The sequence below is a fragment of the Equus caballus genome, chromosome 1 (genome assembly GCF_041296265.1).
Source record: "Equus caballus isolate H_3958 breed thoroughbred chromosome 1, TB-T2T, whole genome shotgun sequence".
NCBI classification, from domain to species: domain Eukaryota; kingdom Metazoa; phylum Chordata; class Mammalia; order Perissodactyla; family Equidae; genus Equus; species Equus caballus.
Genome location: NC_091684.1, coordinates 10,835,761 through 10,859,176, shown reverse-complemented (window position 1 = coordinate 10,859,176; position 23,416 = coordinate 10,835,761). Strand labels below are relative to the sequence as shown.

Below are 23,416 nucleotides of genomic sequence, written 5' to 3'. Positions count from 1 at the left end.
CAATCTGGATACAGAACTGTTCCACCACCACAAAGGAACTACCCCTCTACCCTTTATATTTGCAAACCACTGCCTCCCTGTCCCCTGCAACCACTATAGAGGTGTTTTCCACCTCTATAGTCCCATCATTTTGAAAATCTTCTATCAATGGAATCATACAGCATGCACCCTTTTCAGATTGACTTTTTTCACTCCACATAATGCCCTTGAGATCCATCCAGGTGGTTGTGCGTATCAGCAGCTCATTCTCTTTATTGCTGAGAAGTATTCCATTTGTGGATACCAGAGTTTGTTTAACTGTTCCCCTGCTGAAGGACATTTGGGTTGTTTCCAATCTTGCTGTTATAAGAAAAGGCTCTATGAACATTCATATACAGGTTTTTGTATGAATATAAATTTTCATTGCTCTGGGGTAAATGCCCAAGAGTACCATTGCTAGGTTGTATGGTAAGTACACATTTAGCTTTGTAAGAATATGACAAACTTTTTCCATAATAACTACCATTTTACATTCCCACCAGCAACACATGAGAGATTCAGTTTCTCCATATCCTAGCCAGCATTTGGCATTTCTGACCTTAGCTGTTTGTAATTTTCAGTGTACAAATTTTGTACACGTTTTGTTAGATTTATGTGTAGGTATTTCACTTTTTTTGGAGTGATTGTAAGTGATACTGTGGTTTTAATCTCGGTTTCCACATTTGTTGCTATTATGTAGAAATACAATTGATTTTTGTGTGCTTCCACAAATTTTTAATTGAAATGAAATTCACCTCATATGGTTTGGATAGATGTGTGTGTGGATGTGAAAGAGAGAGAAAGAGGGAGAGAATGTATGTATTTCATCCTGCTGGGTAAAGATGCAGATTCCAGGGAACCCCCAGACCTAATGAATCAGGAAGTTTTAGGTTTTAATATTATAAGTAATCCAGATTGATGTCACTCATAGATGAATGTCTTATAGAAATTAATCCTTGGAAACAACTAAAGTTATTTATCACTTCTGAATTTTGCTTAATCAAATTATGACTCAGAATGGATGGCCCATTGGGCTGAGGCAAGGAAGTGGTTTTCTGATTTTAGCACTCGTGGCATCTGGACGAAACTTTACAGTGAAGAACAACAGCCAATAACATCAGACGACTTCCGCAAGCCAAGCTGAGCAGATTTGGTAGTGCGCTTCCCTCTGGGCAATCCGGCTGCCCAAAGCTGGTCAACAGGTTGTTTGGAACCTGGAGCCATGTCCTTCTGGCAGGCCGAGCAGCCTCTTCCCTCTTCTGGACCCTCGATCAATTGCCTTGATTTACCTGGCCCTGCCCTTGGCCTTAGGCTTTGAAGTACCATGCAGTCTGAAGCTGCTGGAGGCCTCAGCAGGGGTACACCTAGGGTTTCAGCCTCCTCTTCCCTCTTCCAGTTAAAATCCCATCCCCTTACGGCAATGGAGAGAAAAAGCAGGATGAAAGGAATCCATACTATGTTTGAATGGCTGACAGGCTTCTAATCTGTCCCCAGCCTCTTTATAGTAACAAAATAAAGGGTCTGCTCACAGCATATCTCTAAGATCCTCTGATGAGGACACTAAGAGGCATCCATCGGTGTTTCCTTCCCCAGCCTCAACTGCTCCAACGAATATTTTGAAATCCTGGACGGCCCTCCATCCTCGGCAAAGTCCCTGGGGAAGACCTGCTCTGGTTCCTACCTCACCTACGCGTCCTCCTCCAGCTCAATGACCCTCGTGTACTTCCGAAGCTTCAACACTATAGGAAAAAACTTCGTTGCTTATTATTATTCCGCAACCAAAGGTAAGAATGGTGGTACAAGCAGGAACTCTGGAGCTGGACTGTCTGCCTGGGGACAGTTATAGTCCTGTCACTTACTCCAGGACCTTGAATAAGAGATTTGACCTCTCCATGCCTCAGTCCCTTCCCTGTACAATGGGGATAATAAGAGAACCTCACTTCCTAGGTTTGTTGTGAGAGTTCCCTGAAACGATGCAAGCAAAGCACTTACCACGGTGATGGCTCATCATAAATGCTCCATAATTGGCAGCTTCATCATGGGCTGCTTAGTTTCACGTAAACACATCATCACAGTCAGGCCATTTCTGAAGGTATTCCGAGTCTAGTACCAGGTGAGTGTTTTAGGACCTACAGAAGAAGAAGGTGTGGTCCCAGCCTAAGAGGGGCTCGCGACAACCTAGAGGGAGTTCATGACGAACACATATGAAGCAATTAGAGGACAAATAGAATACAATAAATTAAGGCAAACAAATAGAATATACTAGAATATACTAAATTAACACAGAGATGCATCTCAGCAGAAGATAGGAAAGAGAAAGCAATGTAGGCTGCACGTATTAAGGAAGACATAGAAGAAGACAGCCTTAGATTTGTCTTTAAATCTAGATGGGCTGTGGGTAGAGAAACAGGGAGAGGGTACAGCTGGTGAGAGAGCAGCGTGGGCACAGAGAGGGGATGGGCGAGGCGTGTGGTGAGAAGGCAGGCAGAAGCTAAGCCAAGTACTGCTCATGAAACGCGTGTACTCGAGGTTGGGTAATGACAACAGCAGTGATCAAGATAACAGCTAACATTTACCGAATGCCTATTTTATGCCAGGCAACATTTTAACCACTTTTCATTTGCTATCTCTCTTTTTTTTTTTTTAAAGATTTTATTTTTTTTTCTCCCCAAAGCCCCCTGGTACATAATTGTGTATTTTTAGTTGTGGGTCCTTCTAGTTGTGGCACATGGGACACGGCTTCAGCATGGCTTGATGAGTGGTGCCGTGTCCACGCCCAGGATGCGCACCGCTGAAACCCTAGGCCACCGCAGCGGATCGCATGAACTTAACCACTTGGCCATGGGGCCAGCCCCCATTTGTTATCTCTTTAATCCTCATGCAAACCCGTGGTTCTTCCCCTTTTACAGAAAACTGTAGGAGGACGAGGAAACTGAGGCTTGAGAGGTTCAGTAATTGTCCCGAGGTCAGCCAGTGATGGATCCTACACTATTTACCACTAAGAGAAAAGAGGCTGAGCTCATGGACAGGTCTTCCAGCATCCACCTGTCCAAAATGCTGTTCAGAAGAGTCTCCTGGACTTTTAGCAAGCACAGGGGTGACTCATTGAGCAAGCTTGGGAAACATGCTGTAAAACACAGAGGAGGTGCTCTAGGTCACAGAGTGGACCGGGGAAAGTCACTATAATTGTGGTTAAACTGTTGTCGATGATGGTTTCCTTGTGTTTGCAGAGGCAGTTTCACGGACCCCGAATCTAATCAGTGAGTCATGTTTACTGTTGCTATTTCGTCTTCATTCCTCCTTCATGTTTCTTCCTCTGTCCCCACTCCTGGTGCTGTTACCTCATAGCCTGATCTCTCTCATATGTGCTTCCAAATTTCCTGTATAAACCCACAATAGCTAAGAGATTCTGCCCTTACACTGTTTGCACAAGTATGATGCCCATTCACACTGGAACCAAGTTACACATATCAAGGATTAGGTCACTGTCTATTGATAGTTGTCAATTTGATTTCCTAATTCTTTGTTTTTATCAAGACAATGAAACACCCTTAGTCAGACTCTACATTCAAGGAAAGTTAACAACAGTTACACTAAAAGCAGAAACCTGCAGAAGAAACAGCTGTCTTCTCCTGAAGGACACTGACTGTGAACACACGTCAGCACAGAATGGCACAATTTAGGTGTCGTTATATTATATTCCAATGACTGGGCAAAAGAGGGAATGTTATTTCTGTTGGATCCCACACAGCTGAGAAACAGCAAGACTCACATGCAAAAAGAGTTTGATGTGGAAGATCACTTAGCATCAAGATGACAGGAGAATGAATCCGCCAGAATTTTGGCTTTTTAGCCGAGACTGATCTCAGAATGGTGCTATCTTGACTCGCCCGAGTGCCCCCTTTTTATTTAAGGGTGTCTTGTATCCACAGCAATCCCGACATCACCACCCAAGCTGGTAACAGCAAGACCAGGTAAGCCCCGGACTACGCCCATTCGTCCCCAGGTGTCCTTTCCTCTTTGTACCTGCACGTGTATCTATATTTGTACCTGCTTCACGGGCAGAAACTAGACCAACTGCGAGTGGATCATCTATCTGGAAAGAGTCCAGTGGACTCTATCCAGACTTCTCAGGGCCACTCAAAGCTATTGGTGCCTAGCATCCTGGGGTGAGCAAAGCGCATTTTTCTGGAGTCTTTCAGAGTCATCAAACCCTGAGCAGCATACAGGTGCCTTGTAGCCGGGTCCTATCTTTCCTTTATATGGCCAGTCCTGACCATAGTTAGTGTCACGTCTGCATCACTAGTAGCCTTTTTCAAAGTGAGTCAAGTGTCAGAGCCATTACAGAGGCAGTGAGAGAGAAGAGCAGAGAAAAAAAGAAAAACAGTGAGCTTTGGAGTCAGGAGACCCGAGTTTAGATCTGCTATTTACCAGATATGGGGTTTAGGGTGGATCACTTGCTTCTCCAACTTTCAGTTTCCTCGTAGATAAAATAGGAATACCGATTCCTGGGTTGTTGTAAAGGTGAAGTGAACACAAATGCACACGAATGCACTGCACAAAATCACAAATCACCGTGCAAATTATTTGTAGTGTTTTTTGGCATTGAACCAAAACAGATTAGGATATACCTCTTGTGCAATAGATACTCAGTTAACGGACATTTTAGGCTAAATGTTATTTTGACAATCTTAATGACTTCTCAACTTTTGACTAGGAGGTTGACGAGCTGACTGACTCTTTTACCAAGATCTCAACGCCCAGTAGTAGTGTGGGTTGGGGAGCTCAACCAGCTCGGGAAATGTGCAGCATCCCCAGAGGGCAACAGTCACCAAGTGTCTGTCTGCAGGGGACTGGCCGGAGCTGCGGCTGGTGGGCAGCTCAAGTCAGTGCTCAGGACGTGTGGAGGTCCTCCACCAGGGGGCCTGGGGCACCGTGTGCGATGACCTGTGGGACCTGAATGAAGCTGAGGTCGTGTGCCGACAGCTGGGGTGCGGTCAGGCCATGTCCGCCCTTGGGAAGGCCTACTTTGGCCCGGGCTCTGGAGACATCTTCCTGGACAACCTCCAGTGCTCTGGGGTGGAGCGCTACCTGGGCCAGTGTGCCCACTCAGGCTGGTCAGAACACAACTGCGGCCACCACGAGGATGCCGGTGTTATCTGCTCAGGTACCCTCTTCTCTTTCAGACAATCACTGTCAGTCTCAAAGTGCTTCAAGACCCCCTGCTAGAACTCAGAATCAGCCACGCAGACAGGACCCTCAAACATGTAGCCTTTGAGTTTTACTTTCTCTCTTCTAACTTGATTAAATATATAAGATTTTAACTGCTGGCCTCCCAGAATAAAACTTTCTAATTTTCTAATTTGGTAGAAAGAATTACCAAAGGTATGTGTGCTTTACTGAATGCAGACATACGTAAAGGACACGTTTCCCTATGGGAATTTTTAAGGAGTTTATCCAAAGGTCTCTCATTCAAAGAGGCAGCGGATGTCGTAAAGCTAGAGAGACTCGGAGCTGGGCAGCCCCGAGATCTCAGGGCCACTGCTGACACTCAGGCTGCATTTGGGCAGCACGTAAACTGTCGGAGCCTCCGTTTCATCTGTAAAATTAGGAGCTAATTGCTTTCTCGCAGGATTGCCGGAAGGATTCAAGCTGTCTTTTGTAAAGCACTCGCACAGCACCTGACAAAGGGGCTGCCTATTTCGTAATTTTTACGACCATCTTCCTCACTCAATCACAACACCAAGGAAACCAGTGAATTAAAATGGCTAGTTTTAATTGCCTTGTGACAATTTTTTAGAATACTTTGGATTTACTCAAATGTAAACGATAAGCTGGGAGTAAGTTAGTCACCTCTGGAATGTCTATTAATAACCTTTGCGGTAATGAGATGCCTTTTGATAAACTCTCAGCTGTAATGCCCGGTGTGACTTGAATCAGCAACTCCAGCTCGAAGTGGCGCTTGTTACGTAGAGGTGCCCGTGGGAGAGGCAGCTCCGTTGTACCCCAGCACCTGCTACCTGTGATTCTTAATTTGAGGCACATGTTTAAAAGTATCGTCTTGTTCATTGTGCATTCATTTGTCCATCTGTTTGCTTTGTAGTGTCTTGTTACACACAGCATGTCTAGCCTAGTTACAGCCTCATGGGCTGCACCTTATTCCCAAATTTCGATATTCTGGAGGATGATCATGTAAATCTAAGGTGCCCCCGAAGTGAAACTCATCTGCTGCAAAATCATAGTTTAAGTCACATCCCAAATTCTGGGTGAATTCATTCCATAGATGAATCTAGATCTCCCAGTACCATGTTGTTTGAAGGGACTGACTTTTCCCATACCAGATTAATGAACACTTATAAAGATGCAGTTAAAATCTTTGTCTTCGGTTATTTAAGTCAGGATTTTGGGAAAAGACTGACATGTTTATTCTCTATATAAACAGATGCTGACGAGTCACTTATTAACAGTCCGGGTAGGTGACACTTTTTTTGATGGAACTTAAATATCAGCTGTTCTTGATTTTTCTTTGAGCTATTTATTCTTCCAGCTCTAAGTTCACTCTCTGTCTAATCTGCAAAGATTTTCGTACTATTGAGATGCCATTCAAAAGTCTCATTTGGAATTGTTACTTTTGATTTTCCTGTGTGTAATGATGCCTGTGTGTGTGTTAGCGATACATGCAGGAGTGAAGTGGCATTTCAGGATCTTTTTGTACATTCTTTGTCTTCTGACTCAAAGGCCTTTCCCCAGCTCCTCCCCTCACCAGCTCCTTCTCACTGTTTTAAGAGAAGCCTTCCCAGGCCCCTGTTCTCTGTTAGTCTTCAGAACGTCCTGTTCTTCCCCTTCATGACATTTATCATGTGGAATAGTGCACTGTACATTGGACTCTACATTGGACTAATAGACTTTAGGCTCCTTGAGGGCAGGATCTGGATCTCTTGATTGACAGTTGCGTCATAAATGCCTAACAGGGAAAGCAACAAGTAAATGCTGTTGAAGTGAAATTGAACTGGCTGAAGACCCCACAATCTGCAGCTCAGGAACACATGGGAAATGTGAGGGACAGGCCCCAAGGCTCAAGACAGGGCATGGCCCCCCCATCCCCATAGTCCTGCTGGCCTCTGAGATCTGATGCTGGTGGACCCCAGGTGGGTCTCGTGGGGACTCACATACCCCATCTCTATGTGCAGGAAACTGGCCAGAGCTGCGGCTGGTGGGCAGCTCAAGTCAGTGCTCAGGACGTGTGGAGGTCCTCCACCAGGGGGCCTGGGGCACCGTGTGCGATGACCTGTGGGACCTGAATGAAGCCGAGGTCGTGTGCCGACAGCTGGGGTGTGGACAGGCCGTGTCCGCCCTTGGGAAGGCCTACTTTGGCCCGGGCTCTGGAGACATCTTCCTGGACAACCTCCAGTGCTCTGGGGTGGAGCGCTACCTGGGCCAGTGTGCCCACTCAGGCTGGTCAGAACACAACTGTGGCCACCACGAGGATGCTGGCGTCATCTGCTCAGGTATCTTCTCCCCTCTCAGGCAATAATTTCTCATGTTGTGGTTGAAGACATTTTGAAACTATGCATCCCAGATGGAATTTTTATCCATCCATTCATCTCTTCATTCTTTCACCAAACAATCCTTGAGCATCTACTCTGCACCAGGCCCTGTGCTCAGGCACATGCCCTGCCATGGGCAACTCCAGGTTGTACACGAGAGGTCTTGAATGTTAGTGTGCACCAATACCCCCTGGGGCATTGCAGTACAGAGTCCAGGGCCCCGCCCTCAGAGATTATGACTAACTAGATTTGGGGAAGGGCTCTGGGATCTGCCTTTCAACAAGTGGTCCAGGAGATTCAGCATAAGAGTGGCCACGGGTAATCCAGCCCTGGCTGTTGTGGGGCAGTTGACCCTGTTGGGGGGCAGTTGCCCTGCCCCCTGAGGCCAAGGACTCAGCCAGAGGAGGGCTGGAGTTGCCCAGGAGGCAGTTCTGGTGCTCTGGGTTCCGTGTCCAGAAAGGCCATGGTCTTCTCCCCTTCATCCCCCATGCACACTCTGTTACCCTACCTCCTCTAAACTTTGGATTCACTAAAGATAGTGTCCTATTGCCTTTCTTTATGGTTCAGATGCAGAAGGCCTGCCTCCTCCCACACCTCCAGGTATGTCCATGTTTTTTAATAGTCCAGGCAACTTTCTAACAATAATAATGATAGGAATACTAGCATCAAATACTTATAAATGCCAAGAATCAGGCACTGTTCTGAGCCCTTGGTGTAGATAACTCATTTAATCTCTACAATAACCCCTTGAGGCAAGTGCTTTTCCAGAGAGGTAAACTGAGACTTAGAAAGCTAGTAATGTACCCAGGGCTGGCCAGTGGGTTTGAATCCAAGCTGTTGATGCTCTTGGCTACTTTGCTTTTGAATGCACATGGCTGTCCTCACACAGCCTCAGACAACACCCAGAGGTCACAAGTCATTGGCAGAAGTCTCTCTCGGACACTTGCCTGGAGAAGAACTTGATATCTTCTGGACTTTTCTAGGGGAAGGCTAGCTTTACGTGTTGGGGGATGAGTGAGGGGGCAGAGCTGTCTAAAGTTAAAGGGCCATGGTTGGGGTCCAGTGGATATTCAAATGAATGCTCATCTATTGTTTTCTCATTTTATGTAACTCAGCTAAGCTGAAAATTACATGGATGATTGGGAAATGAGGAAGACCACATTGAGTGAAAGGAGCCATTCTGGTTACCTATTGCTACTTTAAAATGTAGTGGTTTAAAACAACAACCATTTAGTTATATGTCACGGTTTTGTGAGTCAGGAATTTAGGGAGGGCTCTGCTCAGAGATTCTTCTGCTCCACATAGGACTGACCAGGGTCAGTCAGTGGTGTTCACCTAGTGGCTGGTCTGGAGAGTGCAGAACAACTGCACTCATATGCCTAGAGCCTTGGTGGGGACACTTGGAAGGATGGGCTCAGCCAGGGCCCTCATTCTTTGCAGGGGCTCTCAGGGCCTCTTCACATGGTCTCTCCAGCAGGAGAGTCAGACTTCTTACAAGGTGGCTCAGGGTGCCACTAGCAAACCAGTGACAGGAAGTGGAAGCTGCATCTCTTAAGGCACAGTGTCACTTCCACCATATTCTGTTGATCAAAGCGGTCACAGAGCTCACGCAGGGTCAAGGGAAGGGACCTAGACCCCACCTCGTGACAGGAGGCACATCCAAGAATTTGTGGCCTTCTTTAATCTGCCACAGGACTGTCGAGAATATTCACTGAGCACCTTCAGACTTTTCTCAGTTCACACTAAGTACATCGACATTTCTAAGAAAACTCTGTTCATTTCACTAACTTGTAGGCAAGACTAAGTATTTTTCCCCTGTATGTCATCGTTATCTCCCGTTTTTTTCCCTTCTAGGTCTTTCTACAGCTTTTCAGGATCATATAACAGGTAGTCACTTGTTTTAAATCAAAATGGTAACTCCATGCAAGAGAACCATCATAGTACATGTTGGGCGGTGTGCCCAGGATGTGGCACAAAGGGACTGGCACAGCGTGGGTGTGAAGCTGCTTCTCTGCTGCCCATGCCAGTCCTGTCACAACTCCTTCTGTGAGAAGGCCAGGGCAGTCAGGGGCTCAGTCAGAGGAGCCCCTCAGTCCTCACCACAGCATTGCCAATGGGCATGGCACTTGTATTTCTAATGCCTGTAAATAATCACTTTTTTAACCAAAGGAGCAGGCTGGGAAGGGAGCATGTGGATCTGCCCAGGGCTGAGTAGACAGGAGAGTGACAAGAGACTTGAAGAGAGTGTGGCAGTCCATCTGGCCATACTCAGCCTGCCTTCTCTGGGTACAGTCCAATAGTGGACACCAGGATGGGCACCAGTCCATCATCCCCTGCCACATGTAGAGTTTTCAGGAATTCCGACTCCCTGGGGTTTCGGTGTCAGTGTGACCCGGTCCAGTTATTGTAACCTTAAAACGCAATCAACAATAGAGCAATGGGATGACTGGGCACTTCACCACTTCCCACCATCCGTCGCAGGAATGACCAGGAATCTGTGGGATTCTCGGAGGATTACAAGTTGGTCAGGGGAGAACAGAAAGAAGAAAATTAAGCAACTTCATAATTTAGTGACAAGATCAACAAAGCATATTGTGTTTTCAAATTTCCTCTAAAATAATCCTCTAAGTTTTCTGCTTTTTTGTGTAGCATGCTGCTTTAAATATATATGTCTGTGTGTAAATGTATATCTATTTATATTAATATGACAACTCATATGGAAGAATTAGACTTCATGTGTTTTACTCTTACAGATACAAAAATCTGTAAATTCCAATCTCAGTAGATACTGAGTTAAAGGAAACACAATCTACCCAGAAAAAGCGATGAAAAAGTACTTAAAGGGAAGTCCCAGTCATGACCTCCAGAACAGTTCCCAGCGTCCCCTTTCCCTTTGCTCCAATTCGTCAGACCCCAGAGTTGTTCTAGAACCTCTTGTTCCCAAACCTCTTCAGACTCGCCTCTTCCGCCGGCACGTACAGCTTCTGTCTCTCCAGCTCTCCTGCCTGATCTCTCATGTAGATCTACTCTGCCTGTCGCCCAGCAGGCAAGAATCCTTCCACTTTAGAAAGAGGGAGGAAATGGTAAGTAGACAGGACAAATACAATATTTTCTTTATCAGATGGTAGGGAGAGAGGGAAAGGCAGGGAACTCTCGCACATTAGTACTTTTTGACCCATCAGAATTAGATTGAATGGACTCTCCTTCCCAGGAGACATTTAAGCTAAAGATCTATTCAGACAGCCCTGTGTACCCACCCATGGGGACTGCTGCCTGACTCCACCAGGCCACTAGGAGTGAGCTGGTCATCACCGAGATCACACAGTGACACCATGCGGACACATCCTGACATCCTTTTTCCTGTTGTTTAGGAGGAAGTAACTCTTGTGGAGGGGTTATTTCTAGTCTCTCTGGCTCATTTTCCAGTCCGCTGTATCCAGAAAATTACCCAACAGACATCCAGTGTGTTTGGGAGATCCATGTGGATAAAAAATTCCGCATAGAACTCATGATCCCAAGTTTGAAGTAAGAAAACAAGTTTTTAAGAGAAGTTTCTGTCTAAATAAGAATATTGGTTTGTGAAATCACAATGATACTTCTTTTAATGGGAAACATTTAGGGGTAAAACCAAAGAACACAAAATTCTTTCCAAGTTGAAGCTCAGGTTAATTTTGTAGTGCTATCCAATGAGTTACTTCTAGCTTGAAAAATTCAATAACTGGCTTATTGACATATTTGACTTAACCTTATTTGGTCATTTTTCTTTTGATTTTTTTCTAAAAATATCACAAAAATCCTCCTTACCAACTTTGCCCTTATTGTACACTAGGTACCAATATTTACCCTCTTAGACTTTCTTTTTCCTTTATTTAAATTTTAAACAAATACCAAAAGGCTTTCCACGCATACACACTAGCCAATTACTCCAGCCTTGGGCCCTGCATCTTCTAAATGTTGCCTCAAAGTCAAATGAGACCATAGAGCCATTGCCTCATATTTGACATGATGAGAATAGATTTTCCAAAGTCACTGCCTTTTTTTATCTCCATGGCATAAAATAACAGCTGACATTTTTTAGTGCTGCAGTGTGCCCAGGCTCAGTACTGCCCTTTGTATGCTTTGTCATATTCCAGTGTCACTACAGCCCTAAGATAGATGTCCTTGTCATCCCCGTTAGAAATGAGGAAATTAAGACTCAAAGAAGTCGACTAACTTGCCAAAGGCTAGCTCACCTAGGTCTATCTTATGTTTACGTCTTTTAAAGACCCAGGTCTTCACCCATACTTAATTCTGTAAGCAGAGTCTACGCAAAGCCCTTCTTCTTTTTGGATATGACACACAGCATGATACAAACACAGCAATACTGTGAAATGCTATGAAAATCTACCTTTAGCATGCATCAAATGCATTGTCCGTGGAGGCAGACATGCCCTATGTCAAAGAATATTTTAGAAATATGTTATCTTTGTTGACAAAAACCATAAGGACACAGATAGCCCACAAAAGTGAGAAACTTGAACCCACACCTCCAAAGTCTATTGTGTTGTCAGTTGTCTATTCCTTCAAATTCTCCTCATACACATCCCTTGTGAATAACTGCCAAAGGGCAAATACTCTACTATATGTGACATTATTTCTATTTTAAAATCAAGTTTTTTCTCCCCAAAAATTTGGGTAGGGAAATGTTGTGAAATATAGAGGTAGGAAAATCTGCCTGTGATGTTGATTACATGCTGATCATTGAGGTGATTTGACTGTTAAGAATTTATTTGAAGTGTACATTAGCATTTTCTAATGTTCCATATAGGTTGTGATTGGCCAAAACCATTATGATTTTAAAGTTTCTCTTACTGTTATAACAATAAGCCTCATATATTCCCCCGGACAAAGAAGATAAGAGTTTCAATAATAAGGCATCTAAAACAATTAATTGATATTTTATATATTAATATACAATTTAAAATATAATCCAAATACTCAATTCTATGATTGCCATACTTTCTAAGCTTTAGGATCTAGGAAGTTCTAACCTGCTGCTGACCCTTCACTTTGATTCCCCCAGACTGGAAGATGTCCTTGGATGCCCGTATGACTCAGTTGAAATCTTTGATGGCCCCAGGATTGCCTCGCTCTCCATGGGGAAGTTCTGTGCCTCAGCAGTCGTGATGTTTTTCTCCTCTTCAGACATCATGACAGTGGTGTTCCGAAGTGACTCTATGATCACCAATACTGGCTTTTATGCTCTATTCAATGCGATTCCACAGGGTGAAAGAGAGTCAGGTAGGAAGCTTCCAGTAGGTTTTTGGTCTTTAAAAGACAGAACAGTTTCTAATTTGAGGAACCCCCTTATTAGCAGAGGCCTGGGATTCAGTTTTAAAATCCCCCCACGCTTGGCCCCATAAGCCCTGCTTCATGGCTGCTAGATTTTCCCACTAAGAAGCCCACGTGGACGATTGAAATAAGGCAGTGATTTGCAGCCTGTACGTAAACGGGCAGGCTGCTCCTCTCCATAGCTCCTTTGTCGTTACCCTCCGTTGGGAACTGTCCAGAGTGCTGAAATCTAAAAGCCAAACTTTCCTAAAGAATACACTTTCCTCTACCGGCTGGCCCACTTAATACCTTGCATGCACTGGACTCTAGACTCACCCCAATGAGAGGATTGGGGACCCCTTCAGCCATGGCCCTGTAGGCAGTCATTCCAGAGCCAGGTCCAATTTTGCACCCAGCAAGCATACTACCTGCTGATTGTAGGGCATCTGATAATCAGGGGCCCTTGCTGAAGCCCCAGTGACGCTTTCAGGTCACCAAGGAAACCAGGTAGTAAGTCTCTGGCTTCAGTTTGAGGTGAGGGGGTGGCGGTATTTGTTTCTGAGTAATGGAATTCCTTATATATTTGACCCTGAAAGGCATGTTTGAGATCTTGCCCTGGGGAGGCTAAGTAAGGTCCAGCATTAGAAATCCAGACCATTAATTGACTCAAGATCATCATTCACTCACCCAATAATATTTACTGAGGTCCTAGTATGTGCCAGACCCAGTTATAAGTGTGGAGACACAGCAAACTGTATGGCACCCTTGTCTCCTGGAGTTTATAGTAGGGTGGACATGGGGGAGAGAGGGAGAATCAAGACACAAGAAACAAGTAAATAAACAAGATGATTTTGGGCAGTGATAATGGCTCGGAATACAGAGCAGGTAGAATAGAAGCGAGTGCCTGAGGTGGATGAGATGCTGCTGTGGATTGAGTGGGAATGGACGGCCTTGCACAGGAGGTGACATGTGATGAATGACAATGAAGGGACATTCCAGACAGAGAGAATAGCAAATGCAGAGGCTCTCAGGGAGAAAAAAGTTGGACATTTTGGAGAAATAGAAAGAAGGCCAGTGTGGCAAAGCCTGTGGATACAGTACAGGAAAGCTGTCCCTAGGGTGTCTCCAGGAGACAGCAGGTAATTCCAGCTGTCCACAGCCTGTCAGCCCAGAAATAGCCATCTCCATTGGGCTTTATGAAGTCATGAACACTCTAGTGGCCCACGTGCCCTCAGGGGATTAAATCTACACTTATCCAAGCACTTATCCAAGACATATCAATAAAAGCCACTGGGAACCCATTTCCCCAGGAATCCAGAATTGTGGCACAGAGAACCACATGGCAAGATCTGCAGGAACCATGGTGTGCTGGGAGCTGAGCACTGTGCTTTATATTCACATTCTTATCAACTCTTCACCACAGCCCTCTGAGATACAGGCTGCTTAGAGTCCCCACTTTACAGATGAGGAAACTGAAGCCAAGGGAGATGAAGTAACTTGTCAAAGTTTGCACAACTAGGAAGCAGTAGAACTGGGGTTTAAACCCACCTTTATCTCACTCTTAAGCCCTTAACTCTAACCTAATATGGAATCAAGACACCCTTAAAATTTTGCTCTTGCATTTGTTTGCTTTAGCCACAAACGTGGGAGCTAGAAATCCTTCCTATTTCAAACTTCCCCAACTCAAAAATAAAATCTTCCTCCATTTAGAAAATGCACCAGAGCTGCGGCTGGTGGGTGGTTCCGGACGATGTTCAGGACGCCTAGAGGTCCTCCACCAAGGGATCTGGGGCACTGTGTGCGATGACCTGTGGGACCTGAAAGAAGCTGAGGTGGTGTGCCGACAGCTGGGGTGTGGACAGGCCATTGCTGCCCCTGGAAGGGGCCACTTTGGCCCAGGCTCTGGAGACATCCTCCTGGACAACATTCAGTGTTCAGGAAGCGAGAACCACCTTGGCCAGTGCCCTAGCTCTGGCTGGTCAGACCACAATTGTGGCCACCATGAGGATGCTGGTGTCATCTGCTCAGGTAACCTCTCCTTCTATGGCAGCTTCTCTCTGATCTTTCAGCTAGCAGCTTCTTAGTGATGGATGGAGGGCATTCACAGAACAGGGCCAGGGAAGCTAAGGACGGTGGCCTGACAGATGAGAGTTCCTTCAGCCAGGTTGACAGTGAACCCTGAGAGCCTGACTCCTTTCTGAAGACACACATACAATTGGCGGGTCCTGTTCTCTGCAACTTTCCCAGGTCTGAAGCTGCTTTTCTAGAATTTAAACATGCTCTTTTTCTTGTGTGACATGAAGACTGCCTGCTTGAGAACTGCCCGCACTAGAAAACCACCACTTCTTTGTCTTCATAGAACTTAATTTAGATTTCCTAAATTTGCCCCTCTTTTCCTGCATACAGATGCTGGAGACTGGGCTCCAGATGTGACCCCTGCTCCCCCAGGTAGGTCCAACACTGTGAATTTCTAGTATCTCTTCAAAGTGAATAAGAAGTCTAATCTCTGTCCTGACCTAGACACTGATGGACAGTGACCTACATGCTGGAATCACCTAGACAGCTCTTAAAATTCCTGATGCCCAGGCTGCACCCCAGACCAGTCACATCAGAATCTCTGGGGTCATACCCAGTCATCAGTCATACTTAAAGCTTCCCGTGTGATTCCAAAATGCAGCCAAGGTTAAGAACCAGTGACTTGGACAATGAGCTAAAAACCACATTTCCCAAATGAAATGACATCCAAAACTCTCCTCTCTGGATGGCAAAGCAAGGAAGGGCAGGAGGGGAAAGAAGGAGGCAGGTTCCATCACAGTGGCTAAGAAGGGGGTCAATACGGAGAGGAGAGAAAGTGGAAAGGTTTGCCTCTCGGGAATGTAGATTGGAAAGTGAAAGCATGCAAGAAAACAAAGGTGCACTGAATGCCAAACTCTCCCAGTGGGTCAAGAGCAGACTGGAGATGAGAAGTGAAGCCATGTGGGGCTTTTTTGTGGGCCTCCTGGCTTAGCCAACACAGCAGGAGTAGAGAAAGGGTAGACCTCCTCCTGGTAATCTACTCAAAGTCCATGTGTGGCAGTGACCTCCTAGACTCAAGATTCCAGCTACATCAGGGCATGTGTGGTCCTGCCTCCTGCAGCTGCCTGCCTCTCCAGGACAGGTTCTCAGCAGCCACTGCCCTGCCTGCTAGCACCCTGGGCCCCTCCCAGCCTCTTCTCCAACCCTGACTGGTGACTGCTGCCACTCTCTGCCCTCAGTGGGGTCCTGGGTAAGGGGAAGGTCAAGGTCAGGTTAGCCTTGTGGTGTTTCAGGGCCAGGTAAGGTGGCTAGCATCTGTCTCTACAATGGGCTGGCACTGCCATGATGCATTTGGAAGCACACTTGGTAGGGACCTCTTACCTACTCCAATCCAGGTCCCACAGGCATCCTAGGTGGAGGTTGCCATCTCTTGTAGGCTGCCCATGTGGTGTGGGTTGTGAGGTGGACCTGTGGGAGGAAGAGATTGATTTCCCCACCACTGGCTGAGACCTCACATTTTCATTTTGCACTGGGAAACACAAATTATGCAGCAGCCCTGGAGAGGAGGCAGGGCCCACAGAACACTTTCTCAGGGACTGTCAAGCAGGGAAGTTCCCTTTGATTCCTGCTGGCCTTTCCTCTTCTTGCCCAATGAGGACTCTCTCCTAGCCTGGGAACAGGAGGAGGGAGGGCATGGCTTTGGGTCCTCAGAGAGCTCTGGGCCCAAGCCTTCTTGCAGCCTAGGGTTTCAAACCTCAGAAGCTTTTCTATTTTTTCTCTCTGATATAATATCCCTTTCCTGAGGCAGAAATGCATGGCTAACTAGAAAAGAGACCGGGTCATGGAATAAACGGAATTCGGGGTTGGGGTACAGGGGAATGGAACCATTTTTGTCTAAATAGTATCCAACCGTAAGCAAACCTCTTTGTGATAGAACACTATACACCTGCCTGGACACACACAAAATAAGGCCTTTGGCGTTTAATTCGTTGAGAAAAATGTTATATATCAAACATTTTATCACAGGAAAAATGCTTCTGAGACACTTTAGTTTAGAAAAAATTTGTTCTCCTGCTATCCAACACTCTTTCTGAAGAAGGACTCAGAAGGACAGCTCTTCACCTTGCAGCAGCGCTGCCTGAGGAGAAAGACAATGGGGATAAAGGAATTCTCATATGCATCTCACCCATTTCCTTCAAACTCCTTCCTCGCTAAACAGTGAGAGTAAAACTCAAACAAGTTCCAGCTTTCCAGTGAGCAGGCTTTCTGGACCTGCCCAGCCCTTTGCCTGCCATGCAGTGGGGACTAAGGATACATCTAGAATATAGAAATATATGCTACACAGAAATCCAAGCCAAAAGGACACACGAAAGGAGGAAGAAAGGACCTTCACACGTGTTGGAAATCCCCTCTGAGCCCTGTCTTACTTCAACGGAGTGCTGTCCAACCTACCTTTCCCACCATGGGTCTTAGCTTTCCAGATTTTGTCCTGCATTTTGGCACTTGATAAATTTCTGCAGACATAGTGGCATGCTCATAAGCCCAGTAGTGTTACTGTGGGTGATGCCTCAAGAACCTCAGGACAGCCCCTGGGTTGGTGGACCCTAGCACATAAGAGAAAACAAGTCATGTAACTGTGTTTTCTCTGTGATTTTTCTGGTGAATCACTTAAAGAAGGAGAGAGGCTGCATCCCAGATCAGGGAGAAAAAAGAAGTGAGCGTCTCCACTCCATGTATTAAGACTCAAAGTAGTCACAGGCTTATTCATTTGTACTTAAGTATAAGGGATTTTATGGTGTTAAGCTCTTTCCTGATTTTCTTCTGTTTTGACTTTTGCAGCTGCCACTCCTCAAGCCCCTATGCCACAAGGTAACTCTCTTTCATTGAAAGTATGACCTGTCAAGGACTGAACCTCTTTGATAATTCGTAAAAGCAGAATAGATGTCTGTCTGTCCTAGCTGCCATGAGGGGAAGGAATTGGTGGGATGGAGTCCTCACAAGTGGATGGATCATCTACATCTGAATTGAGCTGGTTTGTATGACAGGAAGTTGGGGAGAGCATTAATGAAGCATCAGCTGGATGCCCCACACCTGCTACATACATGTCCAATCCCATTGCCAGTCTCACCTACGATTTTAGAGTCCTGCCTGCCAGTCATACATCTTTCCCCCTCCTTCGTTCCCTCTCAGGGATACAATCACATGCCAGCCAAGCATGGCTACATCTAATACCAGCATGATTCCTTCCCATTTTGAGATTTTCTGTTGAGCTTGGTGGAATTCTGGATTCTACACCTGGGAAAATTGAGAAAATGCAAGGCGCATGTCTGAAGAAGCCAAACGTAGGTCTCTTGTCTGCTTTTACAGGAGGAAGTAACTCTTGTGGGGGAGTAATTTCAAGCCTCTCGGGCTCCTTCTCCAGTCCTTGGTATCCAGCAAACTACCCCACCAACGTGGAGTGTGTCTGGGTCATACAAGTGGCTGAGAAGTTCCACATAAAACTGATGATCCCAAGCCTGAAGTAAGCAGCTTTTCCCTTCTCTACTTCAAAGCCCAGATTCAATTGGAAGCCATGCTTTCCTCAAAGAGATGGCCTTTCTGTGTGTCTTAGTCTGTTCGGCAGCTATAACAAAAATATCATAAACTGTAGCTCAATAAACAACAGAAATTTATTTCTCACAGTTGTGAGGCTGGAAAGTCCAAGATCAATACACCAGCAGGTTCAATATCTGGTGGGGACCTGCTTCCTGTTCACAGATGGCCATCTTTTCACTATGATCTCACATGGATGAAGGGAAAAGGGAGCTTTCTCAGCCCTTTTTATAAGAGCATTAATCCCATCGTGAGGGCTCTGCTCTCATAACCTAATCACTTCCCAAAGGAACCCACCTCCTAATACCATCATACTGGGGGTTAGGTTTTAACACATGAATTTTGAGATGACACAATATTCAGCCTACAGCACTGTGTAACAAATCCTTTCACTTCTTAGATGAAAATTGGTCTGGTCATCTGAGCTTAAGAGAGTCTTATAATCATTTAGCTCAACCTCCTATGCATTTGGAGAATATCCCATGAGCATCCCTGACACCAGGCCATCAAGGGAGCCTCAGCTGGGGTGACCCACACTTGAAGACCTCACCCCTCTACTCTCAGCCAGCTCCATTTGGGACACAGAAAAGAAAAGGAACCCAAACCTTTTCTTCACTCTCATTTTCCGATCTTCGTTCTTTCCTCTGATGCTACACAAAATACATCTGTTTGCTCCTCCTTTCAAGAATTTCTATCATGTTTCTACTAAGCTTTTTCTTCTACAGATTAGGCAGCCTCAGTTCATTCATTCCTCTTATCATACATATTGTACTTCCTACTTCTTTCTCCAAGCATCACACATTTTTAAAGGAATTCATCCTATTTTAGTGCATATTTATATGTATATATACATATATATTCATATACACATAAATGAGTAACTTTTTAATGAAAATATTACTTTTCCTGATAACATTTAACCCTGGTTTCATCTTTCTACACTGGATTGCATCTGGGTCGTTCTCTGTTCCTGACATCGTCATGCAGTCTGTCCCGGACCTCTGCCACTGCTTTCCATCTGTGTTCGTTGGCCACAGCAGTCAAGGATCTGAATGGTTAAATGCTGCCTTCAAATTTAAAATGGGTTGGGGGCTGGCCCGGTGGCGCAGTGGTTAAGTCTACACGTTCTGCACATTCCACTTCGGCGGGCCGGAGTTCGCCGGTTTGGATCCCAGGTGTGGACCTACGCACTGCTTGTCAAGCCATGCTGTGGCAGGGGTCCCACATATGAAGTAGGGGGAGATGGGTATGGATGTTAGCTCAGGGCCAGTCTTCCTCAGCAAAAAGAGGAGGATTGTCAGCAGATGTTAGCTTAGGGCTAATCTTCCTCAAAAAATAATAATAATAATAATAATAACAAATTTTTAAAAAAATTTTAAGTGAGTTGGCAGTGGAGTGAGGGATGGATTAAATTAGTTTTACCTGATGGCTAAAATTCCTTTTGAATAGGGAGGACATAAAACTAACATCAGGGGTCCTTATGTATTATGAGCAAAATGTATTTATCATTCACTCATTCATTCCACACTCATTTATTTATTGAAAGCAATGTGGGAAGATTTCGTACCATACATTTCAAATCCATGAAATTCACAGTTCTAATGTTTTGGGGCACAGAGTATCATTTCATCACTTCTGGAAAGTGTTTATTCCAAGCAGCTGTGATGACCCAAATCCCCTGAAATCTCAAGGTCACCATTCCAACATAAACTTACTACTATAGTTTCAGAGCACACAAATCAAGGAGCTGTGTAATGTGTTTCCCGGAGCCAGAGCTTAGTTGCTGACTTCCAAGTTTTGATGTTTTTAAATCTAGATTTATTGATATTTGGGGTTTTTTTCTTAGGACATAAAGTTGGTTATTTGCCCCAGTGATTCTCAACTGGGAGTGATTGTACCTCCCCACAGGACATTTGGCCGTATCTGGGGACATTTTTGATTGTCTCAAGTTGGGCGAGGGGGGTGTGGTGCCACTGTCATATAGTGGGTGGAGTCTGGTGTCCTACAATTCTCAAGACAACCCCCACAGCAGAGAATGATCCAGCCCCAAATGTCAATAGTGCTGAGAGGGAGAAACTCGCATTGCACTGAAGTTTGCTTCTATTTTTCTGTTTCAGCTTCTACGGAGATTTGTTTCACACTCAATTTGTAAAAATTATATCCATATTTAAAATATGCCATTTCATTCTTGCTAAGTGAAGTGTGTCCTGTTTTCTAATGAAATGATTTCTCAGATTGCAGTGTCATCTGTTACTGTCACACTGCTGTCACCTTACACACAAATGTTATCACTTTTTCTAAATTTAAAAATGGGTTATTTTGAGGCACTTGGCTCTTTATTGGAATAGATATGTTCCGCAATAAACAGGTTTTCAAATTCAGCAGTTTGTACACAAATGTAATTGTGTCCATTGTGTATGTATTATGCAATGAGCACTTATAATGCATGTATCAAAGGCTATTTACTGTTGTTTAAATGCCAATGTGCATATCTCACATTTTCATTGTGTTAGATAAATGTTGACATTCTTTAGCGTATGTTTAGTGATGCCACTTTTTGTGTGGGTCCTGGTCTAGGAATGGGTTTATAGGGCTGAATAAGACAGACAAGATCTCTACCCTCACGGAATTTGCATTGTAGATAGGGAGACAAATAGTACTCAAATAAATTGGTAACTCGACGGACAATTTCAATTAGTGATAAGTTGATAGGTGCTATGAAGAAAAAAAATGTGCGTATATGGTAATAGGAGAAAGTCAAGAGAACACTAGGCAGGATGATCAGGGCCAGCTTCTCTGATCATCCAAGTTGGATGAAACATGTCATGAAAACACTTGATTTGAACCAGGCAATTTGGGGCATCAGAGGGAAGAGTCCTACTCAACAGGCCCTTGGAGCTTTTACAGTTGTGACCACTTATCCCTTCTCTGGGACTTGTTGAGAGTTTTACCCAATAAGACCCTAGTAGACACTTGCTACCACCCCAGAGAGTGGCAGGGTGTGAATCAAGAGCCGGGGGACATTCAGGAGACACTCGAAGTTGAGAGGAAGAGAGACTGAAAGCCACTATTCCAGTTGGGAGGCCGCTGAAATCGACCAGGTGAGAGAGGATCAAAGGCTGACTGACCTGAGCAGTCCCAATAGGGAAGGACAGGAGGGCAGGTTCAAGCGATATTTAAGAGGTCAGGGCCACTAGTGGAGTGTGTGGTTGCAAGGAGGTGGCAAGGATGATTGCAGTTTCTGGCTGGGTGTGATGCAAATGATGATTCTATTTAAGACACCTCTGCACGTTTCCTTGGGGAGATTAACTCTGCCTGTACCTCTTCAGATTAGAAGACGTCTCTAGGTGCCCCTTCGACTTTCTTGAAGTGTTTGATGGACAGCAAGTTGCCTCACTCTCCAGCGGCAGATTTTGTGCTGGCTCAGATCTCACCTTCCTCTCCTCTTCGAACATCATGACCGCAGTGTTCAGAAGTGACGCCATGATCACCAATACAGGGTTTTATGCTCTGTACAATGCCGTTCGGCAAGATGAAAGGGACAGTGGTAGGTGTCCTAATGCTTACCTAGAAGGAAGTAGATCTAATTTGTGTCCTTTCCCTTTAAGAGAGGAGATGCTTCCTAAATCTGACCTGCGGAGTCCACCTTCATTAATGACATCCTGAGTGACGTCCGTCCGCTCTGACACTAACAGGCCCCAGCCCACCCTCCCCCTGCTCTGCCTCTCACTGTCATCTTCCTCCACCAGAACATCCCAGCTGAAGAAACAGATGGTTAAATCTCATATCTTGTATTGGCTGTGTGTGTAGATGAAGGATCCAAATGAGGGCCTCCTTTTTCCCCAAAGGAAGAGAAAATGCAATAGGGCAAATCCTTCTGGAACAAAACTATCTCAAACTACAACTACAACCCACCTTACTTCCATCTGAATTCAATACAAAAACACTCCAGAACACTCATATAGATCTCTTAGGATCTCCTGGATCCTTACAACAGTCATAAACCAGGAATATTCCAGGCAAATCAGGGCACAGGGCCACCCTGCCTAGACTCCAACAGCCCAATGTGGGAAAATATGCCCAAGTGCTGGGCATGCTCTATCTGGTGAAGGTCCTAGAGTGTGGGGACAGCACCACAGCTCAGCAGCCTGCTTTCTTGTCCCCCAGGTGCATCCCTGAGACTGGTGAATGGCAGTCACAGGTGTGAAGGCCGGGTGGAGGTCTTCTACAATGGCACCTGGGGCACGGTGTGTGATGACAGCTGGGACCTGACAGATGCCAGGGTGGCATGCCAGCAGCTCGGCTGTGGTGAGGCCTTGTCAGCCCCAGCTCAGAGCTACTTTGAAGGGGGCACTGGCCACATCATGCTGGATGACGTGCAGTGCATAGGGAATGAAGCCAAGGTGTGGCAATGCACACACAATGGATGGTTCTCCCACAACTGTGGGCACCACGAGGATGCCAGTGCTATCTGCTCAGGTGAGCCTTCATGGGACAGAGCACACTTCAGAGAGGGAGTCTCACCCACCAGCAGCCTCTGGGAAGGAAGAAGTCAACACCTGCAGGCAATTACTCAGAAAGGAGCCCTGGACTTTAAGCCGTCTTTTTAAATCAATTTGCTTAAGAGTTAGTTTTCTTCCTCTAAAATTGCTGTGCCTGTAAAATGTTCAAAGACCCACCTTAAAAGATTAAGTAGGTGGTTTGTATCATCAGACATCCCATTCTTGGATAGACATGCCATGTGTTGGTAACAAGCCACTCTCTCCTGAATAGGAATAGTAGCTGGTGTCCAAAGCGTGCTTGACATGTGCCAGGCTCTCTGCTGAAACCAGTGCGTTCATATTCTCATTCATACTAATAAATACTAATACTAATGCATACTAATAAAGTAGAGACTATTAGCATCCTCATTTTATTGATGAGACAACAAAGGC

General features: G+C 45.3%; 1 protein-coding gene across 1 annotated transcript in view; it reads left to right on the top strand.

Annotated features, from left to right (window-relative positions):
• Positions 1-23,416, top strand: part of LOC100058262 (scavenger receptor cysteine-rich domain-containing protein DMBT1) — an 85,956-nt gene that overhangs the window by 27,673 nt on the left and 34,867 nt on the right. Inside the window, exons 13-27 of the mRNA XM_070276080.1 lie at positions 1,612-1,802; positions 3,249-3,278; positions 3,951-3,992; positions 6,461-6,490; positions 7,209-7,526; positions 8,133-8,165; positions 9,420-9,452; positions 10,937-11,090; positions 12,628-12,845; positions 14,586-14,903; positions 15,282-15,323; positions 17,730-17,759; positions 18,258-18,411; positions 21,812-22,029; positions 22,650-22,961. Coding sequence (XP_070132181.1) covers positions 1,612-1,802; positions 3,249-3,278; positions 3,951-3,992; positions 6,461-6,490; positions 7,209-7,526; positions 8,133-8,165; positions 9,420-9,452; positions 10,937-11,090; positions 12,628-12,845; positions 14,586-14,903; positions 15,282-15,323; positions 17,730-17,759; positions 18,258-18,411; positions 21,812-22,029; positions 22,650-22,961 — 2,123 coding nt within the window. The remainder of the gene's footprint in view (positions 1-1,611; positions 1,803-3,248; positions 3,279-3,950; positions 3,993-6,460; positions 6,491-7,208; positions 7,527-8,132; positions 8,166-9,419; positions 9,453-10,936; positions 11,091-12,627; positions 12,846-14,585; positions 14,904-15,281; positions 15,324-17,729; positions 17,760-18,257; positions 18,412-21,811; positions 22,030-22,649; positions 22,962-23,416) is intronic.